We start from the raw sequence: 20,652 nt of genomic DNA on the forward strand, positions 1-20,652 counted from the left end.
GAGTCAAACTTAGGTTTTGCTTCAAAGGCTTAAAGGACATTTTCATTAGCTCATGGTCAAATCCTGCAGTTTTACATAAGAATATTCTTTCATGCTCCATTTCTGTAAGTCTTTCATATTTACAAAAAAAAGTTGATAAAGACTCAGAAATAATAAGCCAGAATAACATTGCAGTTGTAGTTTGTTAAAGCTGCATATTCTAAAACTAATCACCGAGTCAGTAGTACAGAAACTGTAATGGGTTGTCTTCTAGGTTAATATATATATTTTTTTAAATCAAAATAATTATATATATATTTTTTTATTAAACTACATAGATCAGTTTAAAATACGATGGTCAAAAGCAATATTTCAATATTAAACCAAATGATTTGTGATGAGTTCTTGTGTGCATAGAGTAATATAAGCTTCCCAAATGTTTTTATTAATTTTCATTCATTTGACTTGAGACATTGAGAACAAGCAAAGCTGCTAATATTTAGTCAGTCCTGAAGGAACTTCGACGCTTCCTACAGAAGCCTGGATAAAGAAAAGCCTGATCTGTCACTACACAGAATAGAACTGTTATTTCAAGGGACAGTATAACAAAATTATGGATCAGCTTTCAGTGCACATGTTAAACCAAAAACAGTTTTTATATTTTGTTTTTAAATTAAAATAACTGATGATTTTTAAAACTGTTTTGACATGTCTGAGATCTTACTTTGAGTGTTTACCATGCAATATTCAGATGAAAAGCATGTGCAAGTCAAAGTTAAAGAAGGGCAAGTAAAATAGAAAATTAATTCAAGTGTGAAATACTGGATGATGTGCAAAGACAATACATCTTGTTCCTTAATAGCACAAAGATAAAAGCTTCAACAAAAACACCCAAACAGGCAGCCAATTACAGTAAGAACGGAAATTGGATTCACTGGAAGATGTGACATGATTTACAAGGAAATTGTGGTGATTGTTTTTGCTATAAACTAGAAATGGAAGCACTGCTGTGCCAGTATGTGAAGGCAGCTGCTTGGATAAAAAATGACAAGGCTCCTCCAGCAAGGCAATTTTATGAAAAGATCATTTCCTCTTCCGTAGCTTGTCTTAGCTGAAAATTGTCCTTGGTTCTTATTAGCTGATATGAACCACCCACATACCATTCCCATTCTACTTCAGTTTCTTAGGAATCAGACTTTGTTTGAAAGTCAGTTCAGCTAAATCTTCCTTCAGTTTTTTTCATATATTTTTAATCTCTTTTATTCAGTACTTCCCAAATGTGTTTGTGCCCTTAGCACAAATGGTCACTTCATAACATAACATGTATTATGTTTTTGACAAGAATTAGACATTGTAACTTAAATATACTGTTACAAAAAATATACAGTTGTAATATGCTGTGATATACAGTTGTCATGGTTAACTTATACTTAAATAATAGTCTGAAAAATCAATATAGCTACAATAATAAGAAATGGAGCTGATGTTTCACCAAAGGGTTGATAATCACAATAAACAAAATGCTTTTTTTATAAACCAAACAACTGCAACCACAGTACACACAGAAGCCACAGAAATAAAATTCTGCCTGTAAAATAACACTATACTGGGGAATATTTATTATGAACATTTGTCTCTGAGGAGTATGGATGGCAATTAAGTCTATTCAGTCCTAAATCTACTTTTCCTTCTTACCTCTAGCCTTTAAAATTTTGGCACAATGCCTTTAGTACCTAGTAACTTACACACTCTCTGTATGCTATAGAACTGCAATGTGCGTTATAATAAATTTAGCTGGCTATCTAGAAGCAGTAAGAAGGAGTATAAAGGCTAAATCTTCTGATGATAGACAGAAGATTAACCAGAGGTAATCACACAGCTGCCAAAAAGAAAGTGATTGAATAAATCCGATATCAGTTAGATTGTGCTTTTACTCACTTTTATTCTGTAGTTAAACACTAAAGTATGAGCCCAAGAAAAGTTGTTATAGGCATCTTATTTTATCTGCAGGCAAAACCCTTGTTAGAACACCGAAAGGTGCATGTAAGTTTGCCCAGTGTGTTTTTGAGGAAAACAACAAAAACAATTCCTCTTGTAGTGTGCTGGATGGTTTTATGGCTTCTCCGTTTTCTCAGCAAACAGAGAATTAAAAAGCTTTTCAAAAAGAAATGGTTTTTTATGAAGGCCACCTTTCTTCAGGCTGATATGCTTAAACAGGGAGTTAGACTTCAGTAGAAAGTATTGTAACAAATGTGCTCTGTTTTATTTTTCTGAGCTATAATTCTGCATCTCCCTTGCAGATGCAATACAGCGTCTGTAAGGAAGACGCTGTATTGCAATTATTTTGACTAGAAATAAGAAATCTGCCAGAGTTTGAGGTTAGAAGTGCACACAACATCCTCACCTATCCAGAGCGATGCAACACAGGTGGAGTATAGACGCGGTTGTCAGAAGAACGTCCAACGACGTCCGAACCAGACAGAACGTCTCACCGTAGATCCAGTGCTGGTGGACCAGCTCGATGGCACCAAACGGCATCACAAGCACTGACACAAGCAAATCAGCAAATGCCAGAGACACAATGAAATAGTTGGTCTTGATTTTCCTGTCGGAGTAGAAAAAAAGGGATAAAATATGAATAATCATTAAGAATAGACTATTTCAAAGGCCAACATGACAAAATTATGTATCAAATGGTCAGTCAAAATAAATTATTAAAACTTCCAAGTTTAAATTCATACTGTTCTGTTGTTTAATCTTAGCGAACCAGAACAAAATTAAGTGCAAAACCCATTGTCAAATACTGCGTAAATTGAGGGGCCACAACTAGTAACTTATTGTTAACCAGCCTTATTGTTCTGGAATGAACAAAGAATTTTAAGTGTTCCCTATTTATGGTGCTTTGGGAGCAACTAAACAAACAAATTAAATGTAATTATGGAAAAACAGAGAAACAGTTCAAACGAAGCCTTAATGGTGACAAAAATCTCCCCCCAAAAATAAATACACAAAAGAGAAATGGCTGTTTTATTTTTCATTAAGCTGATTGTTTTTTAAATTTGTATTTTTCAGGAAAAATCAAAATGACATACTTCAGTTTAAAAAAAAAATAGAATAATTGTTTATTCAATAAAAAAAGCTAAAAAGAAAGCCTAAACATAGTACTTACCCTGTTAAATAAATGGAAAAAGATGTTATTCACATTACTGTCCAGAAGCAAGTTAACACTGCTGAGAATAATTTTACATCTACTTTGCATTTCAAAAGTATTTTTAACCTGTAAACTTATGCATATGTTGACATATGCATAAGCTAATCTATTTTTAAAGGACTTTCACACAAAGTGGTATGAAACTGTGAAGTAAGCAGAGTGATATTTAATATTTTTCAATAAAATTCTGAATTTGAGTCTTCCCCCTTATCTCATACATCCCTAAATAAAACTCAGGCATTGCTGAAAGAAAGCCAGAACATGCCATATTGAGGGCACATTCTATGTCTGCAAGAGGTTGCTCTTGCCAGATGATTAAATAGAAAAATAAAATAAAAATAAAGTCTCTAAATTTCACATAAAACAAAATGTGAAATTTAAAAAGGTAACATTTTTCAGTTTCCAGATGTGCAGACATTTCGAAACAAATTGTGTGGAATGTGCAAAGACATACAACCAAAGATTGGTAGCTTTAATTGAAATGTGAAATATTATTTAATCATCTATTTAATTATCTCTATAAGTATTGACTCGCAGGAGCTGAACATTAATGCTCACCACAGATTTGTGAAGTGAATGGAAAATGATACATTAGCTTCAAAATTTTCAATTCAACTTTGTGTAGGAGTTTTGGTTATAACATTACGAAACAAAAATACATTTAAACCTTGCAACTCACTGTGTATGACATTGCTAAGTGTCTCTTGAAACATTTTATTTTGACCACATACAGTACAGACCAAATGTTTGGACACAACTGTGTGTCCAAACTTTTGGTCTGTACTGTATATCTTACAAAACAAACATTTGTGGATTTAACAGGGGCTGAGTAAGATCAAATATAGCACAGAAAGTCTCAAAAGACCTTAACAGTTCCCTAAACATAGAAAAATGACCTCTTCCACACCAGAGTGTCCTCCACTTTACTATTAATTAGGATCAACTTGAAATACCAAATGCAATCAAGATAATTTGTCATTCATCATAAGAGCTGGACTGCTTGATGCAATGAAATGGGAGCAAATCACTGCAGGGTACATCTTCGTACCCATGGGGAGCCTTCCAGAAGAGTGAAATATTACAACACACTGACACCTGTTATCACTATTAGGACAATAAAGTTTTTGTCCCAAAAATAAAAATGTATGGCAAACCTAGGAGGACCTAAAAAAGAGTAAGAAAAAGATAGAACACATTTATATGGGTTCCTTTATTAACAAGAAAAGGCTAGAGGTAACCTTTATTGTCCCAAGGAAAATTCAGGGACAATAGTCTTTAGATTAGTGTGAAAAAGTAAAGACAATAAGAAGGAGACTACATGCATCCATGTTCCTGTCCAACAGAGAGCAAAAAGACAAGTTAAAAACAGGTCAGAAACTAAAACTGAATACACCTTACAGATGTACAACCTACACAGTACAGTACTCAGCCTTTTCTTTGTGACAAACTGTGATTTTGTTTGTTGAAGCATTGTTCGATGTAAGACTCTACTTGAAAGAGGAAAAGGAAACTTTGCACAAAAAATAAAAAGTGACTTTGTCCACCGCAAGAGTTGTATAATAGTAACATTGAGTGAGGCAGAGATGTCACAGCTAATCTTTTAAAGTTTTCTTGACGCAATGAAGTTGGTAATTTGGTTTTGTTTTAAGGCCTTTGCATTAGACAGAATTGCAAACATCATACTGTTTAAACATTTTACAAAACATTATTAACTCATGTATTAGCAAGATTATTATCAAGCTTAGTGCTTTCTACTTGTAATATAATATCTACACATCAGGCATTCCTCAAAAGACTTGATTTTACTGAAACAAAAGCTGTCTGAACCTATAACACTCTATATTTACTTTTTAAACCAATTAGATTATATTTCATGAATGATACATGTTTTCCTTATTTGTACATGCTAATACTGTTTACTAAAGGTGCAGTCAGTAAATTTTATAAAATTATATTATTTATATACTTGTTAAAAGTGTAACTATGTCCTGACAGTATAATATGAGACATAATCTATTAAAAAAATATGAGCTCCTTTGCCTCCTCCTAGTGGTCCTACTGCCATCTGAAGAGTCAGAACCAACCAATCGCAGTTAAGAGGAAGGTCTTAGTTTTGTCAAACATGCTTGTATATGTGCTGCTGAAAATTGCCAGTTTGCTGAAGCTGTGCTAGAGAAACAAAGTTTTTTTTTTCCGAGTTTTGTACTGCAGCTTTAAGGTCTTCATCAAACATTTGAGGTATAAACACACTTTCCAAAGCCTCCCTGTTTGAGCTGCCGTATAGTCTACACTTAACAATGAGTATTGTCTAAATAAAAACTACACTCCAGTGACAAAGTAAGGCAAATAACTAAAAATAAAGTTAAAATATTTCTATTCCAGGCTAACTTTAGAGACTGTGTCACTAAAATATAGATGCACACTCTCCATTACTTTTAGAAAAACAGATATTTGGAGATGTTCCAGATATGTGCTCAACAAAAAGCAGAACTGCTGATACAGGGAAATATGGTATTCTTATAAGCCAGCCAAGAAGTCAGAGACCTATTATTGATGCCAATTTTGTCTGATTATTTTATTACTGACACATCACATCTGTCACATCCGTAAAAAAACAACAACAAAAAAACACAAATTCAGTTAATGAGTTTGTTTCATCCATCCATCCATCCAGTTTCTGTGCACCCTCGTCCCTAATGGGGTCGGGAGGGTTGCTGGTGCCTATCTCCAGCTACGTTCCAGGCGGGAGGCGGGGTACACCCTGGACAGGTCGCCAGTCTGTCGCAGGAGTTTGTTTCATCAGATCTCTAATTTTTGTTTTTAGCCACTCAACCAGAAAAACCAATGATGCAAAGAAGTTGTTCATTTAGATGCCCTGTCCTCTTCAGTGTCTCTACTGTGGATGCTCTCATTTTATAAATAGCAGTAGCAAGAGCTGAGTGCCGTAAGGCTTTCCCATCTGCTCAGCTCTTTCCAAAACAGTGCCTTAAAATAAGCAGTTAGTGATGAAACCAACCAGCAGTCTGCTGGTGGCGCTACTGAGCATGGACAGATACACATGTGAGACACAAGAGAGAATGAAAAAGGATGTAGAGAAATGCTGCACATGCACACACCCAAACTGTAGATGAACTAGCAGATGTTTATCCATTACGCGCTCACACCGTCAAGCTGGCAGTAATTTAGAACAGTTTAGTAACATTTAACAAGTCCTGAGGGGAGGCGTTGTGTTTAGTTAGAATGACAAGTTGTGGTACTGCTTCCAGAATAAATAAACTTTAATAGAAAAGACTTAGAGTGAGTTTGGAGTTATTATGGGTGCACATGGTTTTGGATGAGTAATGCTATAGTGCAAGATTAAAACAGAGTGGAACAAAGAAGAGGAAAGACATCAACACACCAGAGATCATGTATAAGTAATTTCTATTTTTACTAAATTATCTTTATGATTATAGAAGCAACACTGCATTTGAGTACACGTAATCTGAAAATGTTTTTTTATACTTATAATGCGACTCAGCTGTCTACATGTTTGGGAGGTTTGTTTTGTTGCCTGTTTTTTCCTATAACATTGAAAAGTGGTCCTAGAATACTTCACTATAAAACAACTTAACATTTTATCTTTGACGCCACATGAGAACTGCAACATGAGCCCCATTTAATTGATGCCCAGTGATGAAACATCTTAATTTCTGTAAAATATTTTCATGAAATAAATTATAAAACATTTTCTCCAAAGTTAGATCAGTAAACAATAAAATAAAATAAATGTTTCCAAAGACAGTAACTGTACTCCCATTTGGTGAGCATTTCTTTAACAACTTTCAAAACACAAAACAAGACATTTTTATTAATAATGTAGTCACATCCATGGTTTTGTAAAACAAACATGAACTTGGTCATCTGCTGGATTTCCTCTTTTTACTTATCCACATGGTACATTAAATTGAAGTTGGGGAAAAAAATTGCGCAACAGTTTCATGAATTTACCTGACACTTTACTGCAAATTTCCTGGAACTTAATGCGTACTTTGCCCGTGCACCTTAGATACTTTCTTGGATTTTACCATGCACTTTCAAGAAACTTTAATGATAGTGACTAATCACTTTTTCAAAATGTACAAGTTATATAACTGGAACATTCACAGAACCTGTTGTTTTTCCAACACTTCTGTCAACAATAAATGCAATGAAATAATATAATAATCTCTTAAGTCCATATTAGCCACCTTTAGTGAATGATTGCAGATGCTGCATTGATCCAGATATTGATTTCGCCCCTACTTGTGAACATAACTCCAAGATACAACTCAGGTTGAGGTATGAGTCACACCTAAATATGGAAGCCCACCATTTTCCAGCTGAGTACCTGTCTTCTCTCTGGTGGTTTCACACTTTGAATTCAGTGGGGGTCTCTGCTTGATAAAGCCTGCAAGACCACATTATCCATAAAAAGACAGAAAATAAATCCTAATCTTATAAAACTTGTAACAATTGCAGATAGACACTTTGTGTCTGCATTTGGAATGCTAAAATATATCTGCAATTGTTTAACTTTGACAAGGTTTCCCTTGTTGAATTGACAGAGCTTCCACATGAATCATGTCATCTATGTGGTTCAGAAAAATTAATGAAAGTATCAGCATACACTTATGTATAATATGAATGAAACATTTTCTTCATGACAGTAGTTCTTGTGAAAACACTGAAAAAAAAAAAACAGAATAATTGTTAACTGAAGTCCAAATTATTGCGAGAACCAAAAGTTCCTGACATGACAACAGTGTCACTGCTTCCAGATCTGTTCAGTGTCCGGTATAAACAGACTGTGTGGCAGCATGTTTTGGTGTGTGTGGGTATCTTCTCCACACCCTCAACATGTCACTCTGAGAGAAACAAGAGCTTGTGTTTGTGTGGTGGTTATTGATGAGCAGTGCAACACCCTCTGAACCACCTTCTGCTGGTATCAGCTCCTGCAGAAGAAGCTGTGGGGGGTTTATAAGGAAAATGCCTCCAGGTTTTTCAGCACCTTCTCTTTCTTGCAAGCTGGACACACATCAGTCCAACTGACAGGTAAAGTACCAGCTAAAGTATTCAAACCAATTGAACTTTGACTTTTTTTTTTCTCAAATTACAACCACAATCTTCAAGTGATGAACCAACCAACAGAAAGAAGCAAATGATTGTGAAGTGGAATGAAAATGGTGCATAGTTTTTACAACTTTCATCCCAAACAAAAGAATATTTTTGCTGCAATTACAGCTCCAGATTTTTGGTGGATTCTCTCTACAAGATCATACAAAGTCATATTGGATATGTAACATATATGAACATAAGTTACACATATGAATTTAGATTTGGACTTTGATTGAGCCATTGTAACAAATGAATATGCTTTGTTGCAGCCATTGCATTGTAGCTCTGGCTGTATGTTTTCAGATTATTGTACCTTCCACATTATTGTATATGATGTGGAAGGTACACATTACATACCCACCCCAGTCTAAACTTTTCTGCCTCTAACAGCTTTTTCTCTACTATTATAACTGCTTAAAACCAGCAACCCCATAGCATGATCTTACCACAACCATGTGGGGATGGTGCTTTCAAGGGAATGTGGAGTGTAGGTTTTCTGTCAAACTTAGCATTTTTGAATGAATGCCATTTTGGTTTCATCTAACCAAAGGGAGCTTTTTCAACATATTTGCAAATTAAACTTTCTATGGCTGTCTTCTTGCCTCTCTTCTATAAAGGGCAGATTTGTGGATAGATGTCCTATCATATAAGAGATTTCCCCACAATAGCTTTCTGTAAATAGCCTTTTATCTGCCTGCATGAATTATGCTCTCCTTGACTAGTCTATCACTGTAGGTTGATGGCCATTGTAGGTTTGCAGTTGTACTACAGTCATTTCCACTTTCAAATGGTCGATTAAACAGTGCTCTACGAGATGTTTAAATATGTGGACGTTGTTTTATTACATAATCCTGTTTTAAACTCCTCCATAACTTTATTCCTGACCTGTCTGGTATGTATGTTGGACTTCATAAATCTCACCAATTAGACCTTTGTAGTTTGTAGAACAGCTGTATTTGTACATCAAAATTAAATTAATCACAAGTGGACATGTCAGAATAAAAAAGCTGCATGCTACAATTTTCAGATCATCATTTATTAAAAGGATGGATCCATTTCTTTCACTTAACAGCTATGCACAATCTACTGTTACTCTTATTTACTGTTTGTTACTCAAATAAAATACATAAAATGTTTTAAAATTAGAGTACAGTAAGATAAGAGTAAATAAGGGATTTCTTTCTTCAACTATCAATTGCTTTTCTGTTGCATGTTTGGTGGGAAACAGTAAATCCTATTTTCCAGTGAAGAACAGTTTTAACAGTTCTTAATGAGATGCTCCAAGTTCAGCTTTATTTTTGTAAGGATTCTTCACCCAAGGGATACCCCTATTGTGCAGATGTGCATCACATGTGTAAGTGTGTGTCCCTGTGCAAATTTCCCAGCAGGCAGTAGGGCAATGATGATGGGAGCAACAAAGACCCTGGATAATTATTTTCTCCACAGGGAGGTGAGACAACATAGCAGTGACTTTAAATTAATGGTTTTAAATGAACGCTTTTGTATACACACTGCATGAATGAATTTCAAAGTCAACTGATTTTCATTGTTCAAATAAACAAACATCTGGCCTCACTGCAATCTTTCAATGTGCATCTGCAAACAGACAATCCTTCATGTCAACATGACAAGACAGAGGTCACCCTGAGCTATCAGGTGTCACGAGATAAGAAAAAACAAAGATGGGAAGCGAGAGAGAGAATGAGAGACAAAAAGAAATGACACAAAAGAGCAGAAGAGAGGACAGGAGGAGAGTGAGGGACAAAAAAAATCAGAGATCACATTGACAGCGGCTCCCATGTGAGGAGGTCTGCCTGCTAGCTCTATCACAGTCGCCACAGCTTCACGCGCACTGCTTGAGTTTCTTATCTGAATGAAAAGACTACAGAACCAAGTTTGCTGTAATCCATTTTGTCCATAACAGAAGTCAATTTATTTTTCTGCCTCAAGTAAACCCTGTCGAGATTTGTCCTCAATGTTTAAAGAAAATCTTTATATGAAACGCAAAAGTGTTTCATATAAAAAAATGTTGTTCATCTTTTTCATCTCCTTATTGAATTGAAACATTAAAAGCAAAAGTTTTGCTAGTAAGATTCCAGATGTTTGTCTTAGGTGGGATCAAAAACTAACTGTACACAAGAGATACTTTGTTACAAAATGTAATATGGAAAGTAATGGATTGGAAAGAGAAAGGAGCTTCCTGATCTTCCTTAGAGTATTTTTTATTTAAATCTACTATATAGAAACAAGATTGTATCAAATAAACAATCAAATCTATATAATCTTTACATGAAAAGGTGATAAAGCGCAAACCCACCTGAGTTGTCTGTCTTTGCAGACGGCCACCATGACCAGCAGGTTTCCCAAGACGCTCATCAGCATGACCAGAGACAGGAAGCATATGAGTGCCAGCCGCTTTGGCATGCTGTCACTGAAAACCACAGAAAAAGCCACATTATTTTACATGCTGAAAGTGACAAACTATTTATAAAATACTGAGAATGAAATTAGTTTATTTTGGCTGCACTTAGGCAAGTAAAAATGCTGAAAAATATGTGAAGACAAAAAATTATGTGTTTTTGTGATTTGCTATCATGTGTAGTGAGAGACATGTTTATTCAAGTAAAGTCTGCTATTCTGCTCTTACTGATTGCTTCCACCTACATAGGCACTCAAAATGTTTAATACCACGGAGAGTAATAGGTTTCACATTTGTGCTTGATTAGTAATAAATTGAGATGTAAACAGATGTGGCAGTATTAGCAGCTATAGCAGCTGCACCTGAGAAAAAGACGAAACCAGAGACACCTGCAGGAAAGTCAGCTCAGGATGGTTTGGCAATCAAAACTCTCATCTGTGACATTTGGTAAAAGCATTTTTAGAAAGATTTTACACAAAACGTAATGTGCAAAACGTCTGTGGAAAAAACTACAGTAAGTTTCTAAATGCCATAGGTAAATGTTTGTGAATTCATCATTGGGAGCACTTATCCCAGTATGATAGCCTTTGTTTATTCCTTAATTTATTTAGAAACTACTTACATTGGTTGCGGCACTTTTATGAGATTTTTTTTGCTAAATACTAGATTTCATTTGCTTTCAAAACACCCTCTTTGTGGCAGATCATACATTCTGATACAAGTTTTGTTATTGCCGTGGCCAGTCATAAATGAGACTTTCCTTTTTATTCAAATGGATCATATTCTTCTAATGTAAACATTTAAGAACAACTCTATCAGTAATAAACAGAATGTTATATTTTAAAATAATCTTTAATTGTTGTTTTATTAAATAATATGAGGCTATTGTGCAGTGTATCAATAATGAAGGGCAAATTCATGTTACTCTCTTAATTGAAAATGATTCTGTAAAATAAAGAAAATAAATGTTAATCTATTGTAAAGTGCAGAATTTTCAAACATAAATGATGGAGTTGAACATGATGTGACCTTGTAGAGATTTACTGTCTTTGCTGGGGAAAGTAGAAACATCAGAAAATGAAATTAAGGGGGATGTCACAGTGAAGACAGTCTTTTGTCTGGAATCATTGTTTCAGGAAAGATTAAGTCATTCTGCCTCAGCATAGCAAGAAAATCAGCTAAAGGCTAAGCTACAGAAAAATTCCATCACCATCGAAAACTGAAGCTATAAGATCTGTGTTTTGGTGTGTTCTTCCATAGGCTGGGTGTACCCTGGTGATTTGTCAGATTTGAGGAGTAAAGGGTGATTGGGCAACATTGGCACAAGCCTTAGGGGTTTGTCCTGAGACTGGTGGGTTGCCAGTTTGAGCCCCTGAATTGTCTGTCTCGTTGTATCCTTGGGCAAAACCTTTCACCCGTCCTTCCTGCTGGTGGTGGTCAGTCGGCCCGGTGGCTCCGGTACATCACTTCTGTCAGACTGCTAAACGGGAGCTGTGTCCACAATGCAGTAGCTTGACACCACATCAGTATGTGAATGTATGTGTGACCAGATGAGTATCTGGATATGTGAATCACTATGGAATCTTCTAGACTTAATAAAACGCTATACATGTACATGACATTTACCATTACCATGAAAGGAAAGTTTTTTTTCTTCAGGAGGTTGCGCGAATGTAAATCAAATATCTGCTGTTAAAGTCAAGCTTAATAATGACAAGCTTAATAATGACAAGATTACACTTGTTTTTGAACAGCTACATAATGTAGTTTCAGACCATGCAAGGTCACTATAAAATAAACATTTGTCAAAGAGAAAGGTCTACCTACTTGGTTACTATGCCAGGAATTTTTTATTGTTTTTCTCCTGACCTTGGTTGGTAACATTTAGGCCAGATATAATATTCTTTTTCATAATCCCCCCCCCAAAAATACAAATAAATGTGCAGGTGTAGCATTTGTAACTATGGGTATAACGTTGGCCTGGCTTAACAAGATATTTGAAGGTGCAGTAAAAAATCTGGTATGAATTAAAGCTCACAGAGAGAGCTGCATGGAGTAAGAGGTCTATTTAAATGGCGTGTTTAATCTGAGACTTGTTTGACATTGGTAATGCATTAAGGTAATTCTCCTGAGGGTTGCCATCTGTAGCACTTAAAGACTTGACAGGAAAGAAGAACAGTGAACTGTGACAGTGATTAAAAAAAAACAATAAATACATATATTTACGTAGTAATAGACAGCACGAGTCAGAATGTCTCTATCAACATGAGTATTTTAGATGTCTTTATGTTACAAGCCTACACACACACACACACACACACACACACACAAATCCAGAATTGATGGAACAATGTCTTTGTGGATTTTATGTTGTGTCAGTGTTGACTGTGTTATGCTAATTTAGCTCCCCAATGGGTGCAGAAGTCGTGCCTGATCCCTGTCTGCCAAATTATTTGACTCTCAGGGTCTAAAGTTCAAAGCTGAAGTGATCACATGCAAATGAGGCTTGTTCTTTGATCAGTGTTTGGAACGCGCTAATCAGATGAAATGGGAACTCTGACAGCTTCTCAGCAAATGTATTATTACTGAAAAACGAAGACACAGGCTCAATAAAGCCACTAATATTCTTTGATCTTAAATTTGCAGGACACAAAGCGTAGCATTTCTTCTAAATGAGACTCAGATAACTGACTCAGATAGCCATGTCATTGTAGCAGCGTCTACCTTTTAATGTGATCAAAATGGTGATGTGAAGCATATAGTTTAAGCATACTTTTCCATACAAAAGTCTGCTGGGTTTGATGACAAATCAGTCAGATCCAGAAGCTGCAGATGGTGAGTATGGAGGGCATCCCAAAGCTTAGGTTGATCATTATTTACCCAGATAATTTTAATATCTCCAAAAATTCTCCTGAAATTTTAAGCAAAGATCGAGTATAGGAAATCAGCAGTTTTCATCGAGTCATTGACTTGCAACAGTCATGCCTGAAACTTCTGAAAGGTTGAGAAATTCAGATGTCTATCTTTAGTAGACATTGGAGGAGAGGAAGAGTTCACTCTGGTCACCTCTTCATCACATTCTGTTAATTCAACACTTAAAGATACAAATTTTCAAATTGTCTTGTATTTTCAGACAATTTAAAAAAAAATAATACTTTTTTTTATAAATGGAAGCACAAACTCAAACTTTGAGAGTGTGTGGCAATTTTACTTGCAGGTTTGAAAGTACAGCCTCCTAAGTAAAAGGACAAACTGACTGTGGAGTTCTGATTACACTGAGCAAAACAGAGTAAGACTAAATATTTTATAAGACTCAAATAAGCCACTTGAATTTATTTTTTTTATAAAAGTAATTAGAGTTTTCATTAATTTCAGTACAAGCTCTACAAAAATATGTACAAAATATAAAAAAATAAAATAACTGTGAGAAATATTGTGCAACTGACCATAATACATGTATAACTAAAGAAGCAGTTCCCCTATTTCTTCTCCTGTTTCTCGTCTTTACAGTGCATGATGAGTTCAAAACTGAATTTCCAGATGTGAAACAAAAACTCTTTACATAAGTGTCAACATAAACTTACAACTTTTGTCAGTGAGCATGGCCAAATGTAAACATTCACAGGCACAGAGAAAGGTAATTCTGTAGCCCTTATTTACACCCGACCTTTTGACCTGTAGCTAAGTTTTGATTTGCTGTGCAATCAGCAGGCGGAAACCTTAACTAGGCCCACAGACACACAATCGAGTTGTAGATTCACTGGGAAAATAACTGTTATCTTTTACAAGGTTTAAAGGACTTTAATGTATTTCAATGCTTTGTCATAAGGTTTTTTTTAACAAAGGTGACTAATCTAAAGTGATATGAAAAAGTGTTTTTCTCCTTCCTGATTTCCTTTTTTTAGCATGTTTGTCACAATTCACGATTTCAGAACATTAAACCAATTTAAAGACAACCCGAGTAAACACAACATGCAATTTTGAAATAAATCACAATCAGAATTCCTTTATTGTCATTGTGCAAGAAAGCCAAATGACATTTAAAAAATAACTGCATTTTCTGTTTACTTGTGTTGTCTTTGACTAATATTTGGTTTGATGCCCTGAAACACTGAAGAGTAACAAACATGCAGTAGAAAAGGAAATCAGTAAGAGGGTATATTCTTTTTCACACTCCCACAGTGCAAAAAAGGAAAATTACTTTTAAATAAAGACAAAAAAAATTTTGTTAGTTTTTTTATTATTTTAAGACCCTGCTTACTCACTGCCCTCACTGGTTCAGAATACATTTTTCATTCAAAGCTTTCATGGAAACTCTCCTCTGCAGACTCGTTCCATTATCGGGTAACGGTATGAAATGAGCGATTAAGTTGACACTGATTAGACCCAAAGAGCAGTGACTATAATGACTGACACCCAGTCTCTTTGGGCCAAATTCTGTCATGGTCCCAGTTGTTCTGAAACTACCTTTCTGTGAGTCAAAAGAAATTACATGTCTGACAGAATTACCAGAGTGATCGAGCATTCTGACTCATCAAAGGTGAGCTGATTGCGGAAACTGTCAGTGCCTACCTATTCCCACCTCTACATAACTGTCACTGTTGCAGGCTGTATTCAAATGAAAATGTTCCAATCTTTACTGAGTGCATCTGGTCCAGAGAGCCTAAATTAAAACAGAGTACTTTTCTCACTCTGCTTTTGGTCTTCCTGAGTGCACATGGGACCTTAATGTGCAACATCCAGCACTGATACATCATTTAAATGCCTTATTCAACGTCCCTTCAGACGTTCAACTGAGGACACAACAACTTCAGGAAAATTATGTTTGGAAGAAAAGTCCCATGGGGCCAAATAGTCACCAATGACAGTAAATACACAAATAAACATAAATAATAGAAATAATAAGGGGATAATTTTATAAATTTCTGTCATGCTTGTGGCACTATACATAAGTATTTAAATAAACAACAACAAAAGAACAGTTTGAAACAAAACACCTGAGGGCCATTTGTTTAGAATATTTAAATAGTTTATATATTACTTGAAAAAGCTGTGTATGAAGTCACAATGAAAATCTTAATGCTTTAATGGAATGCAGCATATTTGCTGCACTGTTTTCCAGGTTTTCATTCATCTTGATTATTCAAAGCCGTCTAGATTACCTCCCATTTTCTGTTTTGTTGAAGTCTGACAACTTATAATACTTTTTCTTTATATGAAGATACTTTTGTTTGTGTACCCTGACCTGAATGTGCACTGATGTCCTCTCTTGAACTCGCCACAACAAATTAATTCTGCTCTGTTAATTTTCCAACAGAAAATGAATGGGAAATAGTTAACACAACAAATTTCAAAACTTCAGTTTTATCTTCATATATTTATTTGTAGGCTGTTGTAGGTAGATATATCCTTTTAGAATGCCAAAATGACAGCCAGTCAGGATTTTATCTTAAATGCAGATGTTTCTTTTTTATTTATTATCTTCCTTGCTGTCCTGTTCAGTGATAGAAATAATCTCTTTCTGAAGCCCAGAGGGTTTAGATGACAGCTGTGCAATGAAAAATACATTTTCATCTCATTGAAGTTGAGTAAGAGGATAACTTCATTTAAACCTTATTAAGTTCAAACAACAAAAATAACTCTTCATCAAAGAAAACTATAAGAATACACTTTGTTGTTTTTATTTAAATGAAATACTAGTCTTCTCCTCTGCCAAACTCTGACTTTTTTCAGTTTGCTTGCTTTTTCACGGATGCTCATTCCCAACGCATTACATATGTGTAGAAAGCTTTCAATTTTTACAGTTAAATTTAACAGAAAAAAATATTTTGAAGGCCTCAGTGGGACTCCCTAATTGCAAACAACAGCTGTCTGTCCATTGGCGTTCTCTCTCAGCAGGCAAAGACAAGTGCTCCATTGTGCAGACGAACACCAGAGGCCATGGGTATTGTTCAAACTGGTATCAAATACTGTTTATCGTCAACAGAAACAGGGAAAATGTGTTGGCGTAGAAGACAAGGGCACAACAGACTCCTGCTGCCTAAAACCATAATGGAAGGAAAGTTGAAGCCAAAAAGGAGAAATAATTATGTTTGAGAGCTTTGGAGTAAAACTGAATTGTGGATGCAGGTGACTAAGTAGACAAAGGATCTCTTTTTTTCCACAGAGTGCAGAGCCTTTTAACAAGCTAGAGTATGCTCATTCTAAAATCTAACGATGCCTGGACGGAGGCTTGGACTTTAATGGAGTTTTAGAGTCACTGAATTTGACATCTAGTTACTAAAATTGACATCTAAGCTATGAACAAAAGAATCTTACAATAATTATCGAAAATGCAGTCAGTGAAGCACTTTATAGCTGAACTAACACACATATCTACAAAATCTTCTGCCACTGTGTTATAAGTTAAGTGCTTTTGCACAGCTGTAATCATCTAAACACTCTGGGCTCCAGAAAGAGATTATTTCTATCACTGAACAGGATAGGAAAATAAACACTATAAAAGATGTCAAGCTGAGATGACTACATAGAAAAAACACACCATCTTCGACATTTGGCAATACAAATTAAACATGTTTTCAGCTGGTCTTGTCTGGTTTGACGAGATGTTTTACACATGATGAAGGTTCCCTTTTGGTCTTAAAATTTCCCCAATAAGTGGGCTGTGTTTTTTCTGTCCCAGCAGATTATTTTCTTTGCTGTGACAGACCCTTTCAGAGCGCACGACTTGCAGCAAAAGTTTACTTCAGTTTTTAGATCCTGACATGGCAGGTCAAACTTGAGTTTTGCTCCAATTATGTCTTGTTATCTTTACCTCCCCTCTGACAGGAGTTTCACAGCATGTGGCTGTGCAGGAGAGAGCTGGCAACATGGTATGAAACACATGAGCAAGCACATTGTGCTTGCATTTTCTTGTGCAAAAGATAAGTCTATACTCCAAATGTGTCTCATGTGTTTCACAAATTTTACTGTCAAAGTATTTTATTGCAATACTGAAGAAAATGGCTTTGGATCAATTTCAGGCACCTGAATACAAATGTACAATTTTTTTATCCAGAAATGCACAGTTAAGCAGTTTGTGGAAAATCACATAATCAAGAAAATGGAGAAAAAAAGTAATTTTGAAAAACTGAAAATGAGGCAAACAGCACCTGCATCAGATGAACTGGAGATGTAACGTTTACTAAAGTGGTGCAATCACAATCAACCAACTGCAATCAGTCAGCCACAACAGCACACAAGACATCTGCCTGTCAAAGCCATTATGATGCACTGTTGCATGTCACTCAAACCTCGACAGTGACAAAACAGGAGCAACGTAAGAGTATATCACAAAGGCGTATGCATTTTGATTATTAACTCTAACATGTCAGCAGGTCACAAATGTAAATCATGGCTCACAATATAAATTGACAGAGACAGCAACAACAACTGATAAAAGTGGAGTTTTTGTAGTCATGTCCAATATAAGTCTGTTTATTAGTCCCATTCTTCCATGCATCTCCATGTGAGATTAGATTTATTTATTTTTTTTACCAGTTCTGCAATATGCAAATTTCAACTCACTTATTCAGTTCTGGTAAAGGCGCAGATTTTACGAAGTCAGCCCTCATACATCAAAGTCACATCTCAGGTGATTGGACTGAGTTTTAATCAACTGTCAGATCCGTGACGAGAGCTCTCGTTGCTTAAACATCGAGGTGGATATGCCTCTTTTAGCTGATTGGCTTCAAGGCGTCTTGCTAAAATTCACCAGAACGCTCAGTCAAGTTCTTCCAGGGTCTAAATCTGAAGCTGAGTCAAATTAAACTGTGGAAAACCATAGCAACAGCAGGGATGCCAGTGACTTTACATTCACAGCCCGATTATCGACTGATCATTAGCTTGCAACATTATAATATAGCAAACTTTTCCTTATGAGGAAATATCTCACAGCAAAAGTCAGCCAAACGACCAAACTGAAAATATTTTTGAAAACAAATCAATGATTATAAATGTTAAGGATACACAATGAAACACACTGAAAGTTTAAGTAAGAACTGTAATATTTGCAATCTGATCACTCTTGGGTTCACAGCTTAAAGGGAGCTGACAGTCTATTATACTGTGAGCACCGTTTATTTTGTAGCTGCATTTTGTTAATTATTCTATTATCATTATCATTTAAAGGACTCATTACAATTATGGCTGGTAATTCTGGTTGACCTGAGAGTATCTTAAAATTACAGGCCATTATTTTGCTATTCCTACTGAAAGAGCAGCACCAGCCCTGGTGTTCTTTTACCTTAAATGCAAGCAGAGCTCTAAATAATAATGGTAGTTAGAACATCTTTTAAAGCTTGAGCTTTTATGAGAATTTGAAACATTTAAAAAAATGTAAGCTGTAACCATAGAGTGTGGTCTGAGCCTAAAAAACTTGAACAACGTTTGAGTAAGTTCCCATCTCTACAGAGTGATGTCCAGCCTGGCAGGCAAGGTTTAACCTAACAGCGGAAGTGATTTTCTGTTGTTTTCAATGTGAAGTCATCGCAATGAACAATTTTGTGTCTGCTTGTACAAAGTCAAGCTTATTTCTGGTGCAACTGATCCGGTTTGTGGTGAACAGGATCTCAAGGCAAAATTCCCTAATTTGAAAGTCCAGAGTATCATCTTTGCTTTTTTTGTGGTTCATGTATTTTTTTGTTTTTTTTTTCCTGGTAACTGTTAGCCACAACATTTTGACTGCGTAGCATTAGCGTGTGAAGTTCTCTGTGAAAAATGTTTTCTTTGTGGCAATGGTTCCTAGTCTAAAAAGATTGTGTGCTCCTTCCAAGTTGTGGTCAGTCTCTGCCACAAGAAAAGAGACTCAATTACTTTGGTGTTACATCTGCAGATGATGGCAGAATGGAACAGGAGATAGATAAACTGCAGAAATAAAAGCATTTCTGTCAAAGTAAATAAAGCTCTTGATTTGTCAAGATTAAGTTGACATTGCATATGTAGGCAGATATGTACATATACATATTCCTTTTATGTTGGACTGTTAATCTCAACTGTCTAGATCAGGGGTCTCAAACTCAATTTACCCGGGGGCCACTGGAGGTAGAGTCTGGGTGAGGCTGGGCCGCATTCACACACACGGTCTCCTCAGCCGAACCTTTCTGATTGCCTATTACCATATTTGGCCGTAGTCAGGCGCTGTAACAGCCGTAATTGTGTAGTGTCTCTTTAAGATACTCTAGTATTGCTAATGATGTCAGAAGTATGCGCCACGGCTTCTCTGTAGAGAGCGTGGGAGAAACGTGCTAGACGGACATGTTAGATCCCTAACTTTTTAGTAATGTTACGGGTTGTTTGGACGCTGCTCAATTTTCATGTCTGATAATATAGCAGCCGTTCAACCGGGCTTTGTAAGGTTGGTGAAGAGCGTATTTATTAAAGGACAACACTGTGGAATTCCCATTACCAGTGTGGTTGTGAGTTTTTGACCGTCCTGACGAATCTGCCGCCTACTCTCCTCCCTTAAACATAACCCAAGTGTTACAGCGCCTAACCTTAATTACGTTACACTGATCAGCAACTTCCGGGTCTAGACTGGATGCTGAAGCACGTGAAGCGGGAGCGGCCGCGGAAATTGCGCATGTATCGCATGCAAATAATGACAAATAGAAAATGCAAATAGGCCCAGCCGATGTCCCGCCCCCGAGAGCAATATACTCCACCGTGATTGGTAAGTTCGTTCAGCTCCGCACACAACACTGAAAAGTGCCAATTATATCAAACTCGCGGGCCCTACTAACATTAAACTTTCATATTAAGGCGGGGGCCACAAACTATCGTCCTGCGGGCCGCAGTTGGCCCGCGGGCCGCGGGTTTGAGACCCCTGGTCTAGATATATGGTGCACTGAGCCTTGTTCTTATTTGTCTG

General features: G+C 36.1%; 1 protein-coding gene across 3 annotated transcripts in view; it reads right to left on the bottom strand.

The window, feature by feature from the left end:
* Nucleotides 1-20,652, bottom strand: part of htr4 (5-hydroxytryptamine receptor 4) — a 136,495-nt gene that overhangs the window by 53,098 nt on the left and 62,745 nt on the right. For all 3 annotated transcript variants that reach the window (XM_028008021.1, XM_028008019.1, XM_028008022.1), the window contains 2 exons: nucleotides 10,644-10,757; nucleotides 2,384-2,584 (listed from right to left, as the gene is read on the bottom strand). In XM_028008021.1, the coding sequence (XP_027863822.1) occupies nucleotides 2,384-2,584; nucleotides 10,644-10,757 (315 nt within the window). The remainder of the gene's footprint in view (nucleotides 1-2,383; nucleotides 2,585-10,643; nucleotides 10,758-20,652) is intronic.

The sequence above is a fragment of the Xiphophorus couchianus genome, chromosome 23 (assembly GCF_001444195.1).
Source record: "Xiphophorus couchianus chromosome 23, X_couchianus-1.0, whole genome shotgun sequence".
Lineage (NCBI taxonomy): Eukaryota > Metazoa > Chordata > Actinopteri > Cyprinodontiformes > Poeciliidae > Xiphophorus > Xiphophorus couchianus.